At 39.4% G+C, this 7,361-nt stretch overlaps 1 protein-coding gene across 2 annotated transcripts in view; it reads left to right on the top strand.

The window, feature by feature from the left end:
- Nucleotides 1-7,361, top strand: part of STPG2 (sperm tail PG-rich repeat containing 2) — a 274,188-nt gene that overhangs the window by 16,063 nt on the left and 250,764 nt on the right. Inside the window, exon 1 of one of the 2 annotated variants that reach the window (XM_078394602.1) lies at nucleotides 3,393-7,279. The exons of the other annotated variant lie outside the window; for it this stretch is intronic. Within the exon in view, the coding sequence (XP_078250728.1) occupies nucleotides 7,174-7,279 (106 nt within the window). The 5' untranslated portion in view covers nucleotides 3,393-7,173. Of the gene's footprint in view, nucleotides 1-3,392; nucleotides 7,280-7,361 lie in introns of those variants that run through there. 2 annotated transcript variants of the gene reach the window in all.

The raw sequence follows: 7,361 nt of genomic DNA, 5'->3' as shown, positions 1-7,361 counted from the left end.
TTTGTGCAGATATATATATATAGAGAGAGAGAGAGAGAGAGAGAGAGAGTGCAGCCTTGGTAGCTAGGAGATAGTTATGCAAACGAGGGGAAAAGGGGAATCCGAAATACTGTATAACGGCTCTCATCTTGAGCTTTGACTGCCCTTTAACGTGTACGAGCTGTGGGGGCAGGAGCTGCAAACTTTTCATTCCTACGTGTGTCTCACAATCTCCCGGAGCGTTGCTTACTTCCAAACTGTGCCCCACTTGACCTTGTAGGCAAAATGGAAGGGAAAGAAATACAGTAGTAACCCCCTCCCCCAATTTCCAAGCCCCTTCCCTGCGGATGCTGAATAACGCGGATTATAGAGAAAGCTATACAGAGCATGGGCTGTGGCTCCGTCCTGAGACTGTGCAGTTTGCCCATGACTTGCCACGGGCTGGGTCTTCATTCAGGAAGCACGGTGGGGAATCGAACTCCCAGCCTCTGTCTCCACACCCAAACCACTCAGCTGTCCAGACAGTAAACCATGGTTATTTGGAAATGAACCTTATTGAGTTCACTGTGTAGTCACGCTGCAATAAGAGTTATGGTGTTGCGGTCCAATTCAATGAATAGGTTTGCTGAAAGTAATAAAGGCTCTTCTGGCAAGCGAAAGACTGCAAGTTTTTATTTTGCATAATTTTTGTGCACTGCAGTGCACTTCTTCAGATGCACAGAACACAGCCTGATTCACTTACTTTTTTCATTTATATCCTGCCTCTTGCTTGCAGTAATTGCCATTGAATTTACTAGAGGTTCACTTCCAAGGAAGCATGCAAGCCTTTTAAATTCTCATCAGGCTTCAATGATGACGATGATTATTATCATTATCATTATTGTTATTGTTATTGTTATTATTTTACAAATAATACTGGCTTTTATAGGTAAGCTGTGTTTACATGGTTTGTTTTACTACCCCCCTTATGTTTTTTAAAAATTAATTTAAAATGAAAAAATTATTGCCAAGTACTGTGTATGAGATTGCAACCTTGTGTGTGATTCCTGTGGATATTTATCCAAAATACCTCATTTGGAATGATAGAAAAATAAGTGTACAGAAAATCCCATCACAGAGGTAGGCAGAAGGTCATAGAAAGAGAGACAAATACACTCAGTGATTTTTTGGGGGCTTAGAAAAAAGAACTGTAAATAGACTTAGGATCAGGCGGTTAGTTTTGCATGTGAAAATATTTTCACACCTCTGCACTGGATCATAAAGTATGGCTTTCTTCACGTATCTCGAATCTTGTGTAAAAGTGTGTAACGCAAAGGAAGGAAGGGCTAAGTTTGTATTGTTAAATGGATATTTTCTACCCGGAGACCTATTGGATATCAACAGTTACATGAATCCAGTATGTTGTAGGTTTGTTTTGGAAGTCATGTTGGCAGTCAAATAATAACATGGTTGTTCAGACATAAATCTCTGAACTTCAATGAAAGTTACTGTCATGCAGTAACAGCAAGGTAAAATGGTCTTTTGAGCGTCTGACTTTAATAAGAGTTATTTCTCTGGTAAGTATATACAGTATAGGATTGTTATCCCACACTTTATTCTATCCCTGGAATAGAATCCCATTGAACACATTGGGACATAATTTCAGGTAATCCTAGTAGAGCCATATGTCTTATTCAGTTATTCAGAAACAGATAGATAACAAAGTTCCCTGCCAATGCTAATTTCAGGATCTGTTCAAATAAATGGTATACTCTACCTAGAAAACCCTGGAAAGTTTCTGTAAGAGACTTTCTCAATACTGTACCTCTTTTCAGTTAAATCCTGTCAAATATCCTTACAATATAGACAAATATAAACTATAACCCAAATTAATAATATTTATAGATGATTTTGTTTCAATTTCTGTGCTCATTGATTTGAGAAACTAAATTTTAGACAGCTGAAACTCCCCCCCCCAACTCAGTGGGAATGATGTCAAAGTAAACATGTTTAGCATTGGGATGATATGCAAAACTAAACCTAATTCAAAAGTTGCAATTTAATACAATCTAAATTACATTAGGTTGTGCTTCTTTACAAACAATAATTATGACTTGCAAGCTTTTCGTGACTTCAAATTTAACTTTGCATTCTTTCCTAGTTTGAAAGGTATGAAATTTGTGGAGAAATTATTCTTGGCTTTCAGCTGAAGCAGAGAAGTATTCTAAATAGAGGGAGATAAAAGCTGACGGTAGGATTAAATTGAACAAGATTTTAAGAGAAGCTGGTGTATGGATTTAAGAGAAGTTGGTGACATGCTGCTGCTTCAAACTCAAAATAGGTTCTGAAATGGCACTGTAATACAAATTAATATATAATAAGGACAAGTACAGCTAAACCTTCACTATTATGGAACAACTGCTTCTCAGTTTTGTCCTTTCAATAACACAGTTTGCTCAGTCTTAGCAGCATGGGGATATGGAAACCAATATCCACAAGAATTCTGTTTAAATTGTTCATAAGCCGTTAGTGTTTAAATAAGGTATCTGAAAATTCAGTTTCCCTGCTGTGGTTATTGGAATGGTAAAACTTTGCTTTTATACAAATCCTGGATGAATAAGGGGGAGAAAAGTGATCATGTATTACAAAATAATAATAAAAAAATAGCCAGCTGTTAATGTTTATCAGAGCAATATTGACTTTCGGCATAATGGCATGGAAACCAGAAAAGCAGATGTCTTGTTTGAAAGGTAACTTGTATGCTTGGCATACAACTGTGTCTTAGGCATCAACGATCTTAGTTGAAAGCAGCAGGAGTTTAGTATGGCTTTTCCCACTCCAGGGTTTCTAAAATGGCTTTGTGTTTGAGGAGGTCTTTATATTTGATGCATTCTCCGTGTGAGTTAATGATCAAGAGCTTGGATCTTCAGTGCTTGACATTTTGTGTTATTATTTACTCATATGAGTTAGCAATTACGTATGTTTTCTTTCCATTACATCTGAACGGCAGCACTTTAACTATATTATATATGCCTAAATGTGCACAGATGTAAGTTTGAACACCTCATAAGGGTCTTCAATTTACTTTACTGTGTCAGATAGTAAATAAGTAGAGTATTATTATTTGAATATGAGCTATAACAGACATCGCTAAGAGTTTTTCTCTGTATGTTTTATTCTGTGGAAATGTCTTTGCTTGCAAAAGGTGTGCAGCAAGTATATGCATGGTTTAGATTGTCACTGTAGACAACCTGACTAAATTTTAGACAGCTGAGCACTTCCTAGCCACATACCTTCCCCGGAAAGCCAAAGTGAAATTGAAAGGCTCTGAAGCACATCTGTCTTTTTTCCTCTTACTTACTGTGTTTTCCCGAAAATAAGACAGGGTTTTATATTAATTTTTTGCTCCAAAAACGCATTTGTGAAGCCCCAGGACAGGGCCAGGAAGTATTTGTGGGAGTGCCGTCACTCCCTACCCGCTCAAAGGAGACTCAGACCTCCCCGCCACCTTCTCCGCCTAGAAAAGAAAACAAGGAGGTGGATACTAACGAGTTGGAGGCTCTGAGAGGCAGAGAGGGACAGAGACATCAAGGGGTAGATATCAGGGATCTGGTCTCGGCCATAAAAGGGTTAAGCGTGGCGGTGCAAACGGATGAAGTTTTGGCGGGAAGGGGTGAACGCTTGGTGGAGGCGGGTGCAGGAGATATAAAGGAGAAGTGGGACAACATCCCGGGGGGTTGGGAGAAGGTGTGGGTCCAGGATCCCTGGACAGGAAAATGGGAACAAGTAAGGATTCCCCACGAGGAGGCTGAGCGGCAAAGATGCCAGGGGCAACAACCTCGCCCGTCTTATTGGGGAGAGACAGAGGCCAAGGAGTGGAGGTGTTGTCTTCGCGAAGAGCGAGAGGCCGTAGCCCGGGAGATCGAGGCCAAGAAGCAATGGCATCTTACCGAGCTCCAGAAGATGGGGATCTTCCCGGACCGTGGCTGGCCAGTCCGAGAGGGGCTTCCCCACTCTGGGGTTGGAGCGGAGATGAAGAGACCTTACCGTTATTAGCAGCAGAACAAGTAGAAGCTGAAACCCAGGTCGAGGAGAAAGTCTTATCCGGACCATGGGAGTTAGAAGAACTAAATCCATTTGTTAATAATGTGTGGACACCCTTGCAGTCAAGGTTTCGACAGCAAGAGATGTTAAACCCTGTTCAGAAGGACGTTACCGTTAATGTTAATACTTTAATAAATGAAGACCATGTTGTTGAGTTCAAACAGCCTAGTACTTTATTGTACTATTATTGTGACTGAAGCCCCTACAAACAAACCCTCACAGCATTAGGGCTTATTTTCAGGGGATATTTTATTTTACAGTCATGTCATCTTCTGGTTGCTGCACAATGCTGCACAATGGTGGAGGGCGGGGTTTCACTTAACTAGGGCTTATTTTTGGGGTAGGGCTTATATTACAAGCATCCTTAAAAACCATACTAGGGCTTATTTTCAGGTTAGGTCTTATTTTGGGTGAAACAGGGTACTTTGTCTTAAAGAGTGCCTTTTTTGTGTTTTGGAAGCAGGCAATTTGATTTCTGGTGGATTTGCTACTTACTGACTTAACTTTGATTTTTCTTGCTGCTCTTGGTTAGGATCTGATGTCACACTACTTCTGGCAGAGGATTCTCACACTCTCCTGCAGCCATCTGTGTACTCTCATACTTGCTGTGATGGGCTCAGAAAAGCTCCAGAGCCATTTTAGTGCCATAGAGGGCTGTGAAGAGAGGAAGAAAGTAACAGAATCCTTTGGACACATGCTGTTGGATCCTTCTGACTATTGTTTTTATGGTTTTCCTGGTCCTGCAGATCTTTTGTTCATTCTATATTGAATTTATTGATTTCTAGTTTTATCCTTATGGGTGGAGAAGTGTTTGTTTGTTGTTTATATGCGGTCTTTTAATAAATGTATATTTATTAATTAGATTTCAAACACAGTTCCCCAAAGTGCATGTTAGCCATGGTATTCATTAAAACAACTCAATTCTATTGCTCATCTCAACATCCATACTTTTTTTCTATTTTTTAATTCAGGAAACAGGTGTTAGGAGGAGATAAAATAATATAGGATCCATATAATGAAAGGGGAAGATCACACAGTGCACAAAAATTCTCTTCTGTCAACGTGATCAGGTTCATACACTGTATTTCTAAAACATGGCCTTTAGTGAATGTTAATTTGTCTGCTGTCGGATTCCTGTCTAAAATATAAACGTGTTGTCCTGGATCAGAGTGAACGTCTTTCTAGAGCAGTGGTTCCCAACCTTTTTCCCACTTGCATACCCCTTTACACCCCATTTCCATAAATTGTATCCTTCATATTAGGGGGTGGGGCTAGTGGGGACTCTCCACCCTCTCGTCTTCAAGCCACTTCCTCACTGCTTCTGATTGCATGCATCAGTGAAGGGGCGAAAAAAACCCATAAGGAATTTTGTTCCGTACAAACTGCAGTGGATAGGAAAGGAGCAGGTGGCACAAACTCCCGGGTTAGTGGCAGAACAAGAACAGACTCCGCCTTGGAGTGAAACCCGATTGGCTAAGCTCTCGCACATTGGGTGGGGAGAGAAGAAAGACGATGAGGGGTTTCTCGTTGCTTAGGATAGAAATAAGCAACTTACATGGTTGATGGATGTGCCTTTTTCACCATTATTCATTTTTTGGGGGGGGTATCCCTAATTGTCCTGGTTTGTATCCATGGGAGTACATGTACTGCAGGTTGGGAATCACTGTTCTAGAGCAACAATTCGTCCACATTGACAAAGGAGGTACCCATGGGAACCTTATAAGCATGTTCCTCTGTGGTACTGGGTGTGATATAAAGCCATAAATGCTAGTAGCTATTTACTGTAGTCTATTATCTTTTAAAGTTGTTTATGTTGGTGCGCAGTCATTATTTCTTGTTATAGTAAAGTCTATAGTTTACAGGGGGTGTGGAGTACTTTCCTTTCGTTTTTCTTAGGACTTCCATTATTTATCTTCTTTGGATGATTTGTGGTTCTTGTATTACAAAAGAAGAAAAATAAACTCCACAACATGCATAACGGTATGCAGTTCTCTTCTGTCTCTCCATGCTCTTTTTTTCCTCGAACTTGAAAAGCCTGAAATATTGTAAGTTTTTTCCCCAGGAGAATTACTCTAGTCTCTTGATGTTCTGGTTCCCATTTTCTGCACCTTTTCCAGCTGGACAATTCCTTTTCAAGGTGTAATGATGAGAATATTCCGAGCATGATTGCATGTTGATTTGCCTGTCACAGTATGATAGGCACAGTATTCTTTTCCTGGTGAATTCAATATGAATTTTTCGTTCTTTGTAGCAGCTACATAGTGGCTGAAATCCCACAGTTTTTGCAGTTACAACTAGAATAGGCCCATGGAATCAGTTGTATAATTTTAAGTGTATTAACAAGAAACCTAAGTAACTTGATCAGTTATTATGAGCTCAGATCCTAATCAGTTGTTATGTGAAAACAATTTTTCTCTGGTCTGTAACACTTTGTTGCATTTGTTATTCTAACGCATCTTCTTTTAGTCTAGAGAGATAGATTTAGAGCTCTTTGCTATCCCTTTTTTTCAGGAGGGGAATGTTAACGTAAATTGGTATCATTTTATATCATTCCTCCCGAAGCCTGTAGACTTTAAAAGCTAATGTGTTGGTGTTACTGTAAAAGAAAATGTATAGCATTCTTGTCATTTGAAAAACGACAGGTCATGTTATGCTGTATTATGCTAACTTGTTACTATTAGAACAGAAATTCATCCATAACATGCTGGTTCACAGTGCATCTTGTGTTTCAGTGGTTAAACTGCAGTACTGCAGTCAAAAACTCTTCTCACAACCTGAATTTGATCTTAGCAGATTCAGGAAGCTGACTTAAGGCTGGTAAAATGAGTATGCAGCCTGTAGGGGTGGGGCAATGTGCCGTCTGCATGCTTGAATTGTAAATTGCCCACAGAATGTGATATATAAGAAATACTGTATACTTTGCTTTACTTTATATGTATTGTTTGTGCACTGGAGCATGGTCATTAAAGTTCTTTCTTTCATATTATAAAAATAGTTCAGGATAGCTTAGAGATACTGTTGCAAACTAAAGAGAATTTTTTCCAGCTCATTGCTGATGGAAGTCTGGGCAGGTATAGTACTGAATTGCATTAATTTTTAATTTCAAATACCATGTTAAATATTGCTGTTAAACTTTTTTGCAGTTTGAAATTACCTTGCAGTGTGGTGGGGAAACGAGATATATATATGAGAAACGATTTAAAGCCCTTGTACTTAGGTGAGCAGTTCTGTGAATGTTAATGGACACTTAAGTGCATGCAGACATACATAGATACATGCATGTGTATGTATATATATGC

The sequence above is a fragment of the Pogona vitticeps genome, chromosome 5, assembly GCF_051106095.1.
Source record: "Pogona vitticeps strain Pit_001003342236 chromosome 5, PviZW2.1, whole genome shotgun sequence".
In the NCBI taxonomy this organism is placed as follows: domain Eukaryota; kingdom Metazoa; phylum Chordata; class Lepidosauria; order Squamata; family Agamidae; genus Pogona; species Pogona vitticeps.
Note: the sequence above shows the minus strand (reverse complement) of the source record. Positions and strands in the feature narration are given on the sequence as shown.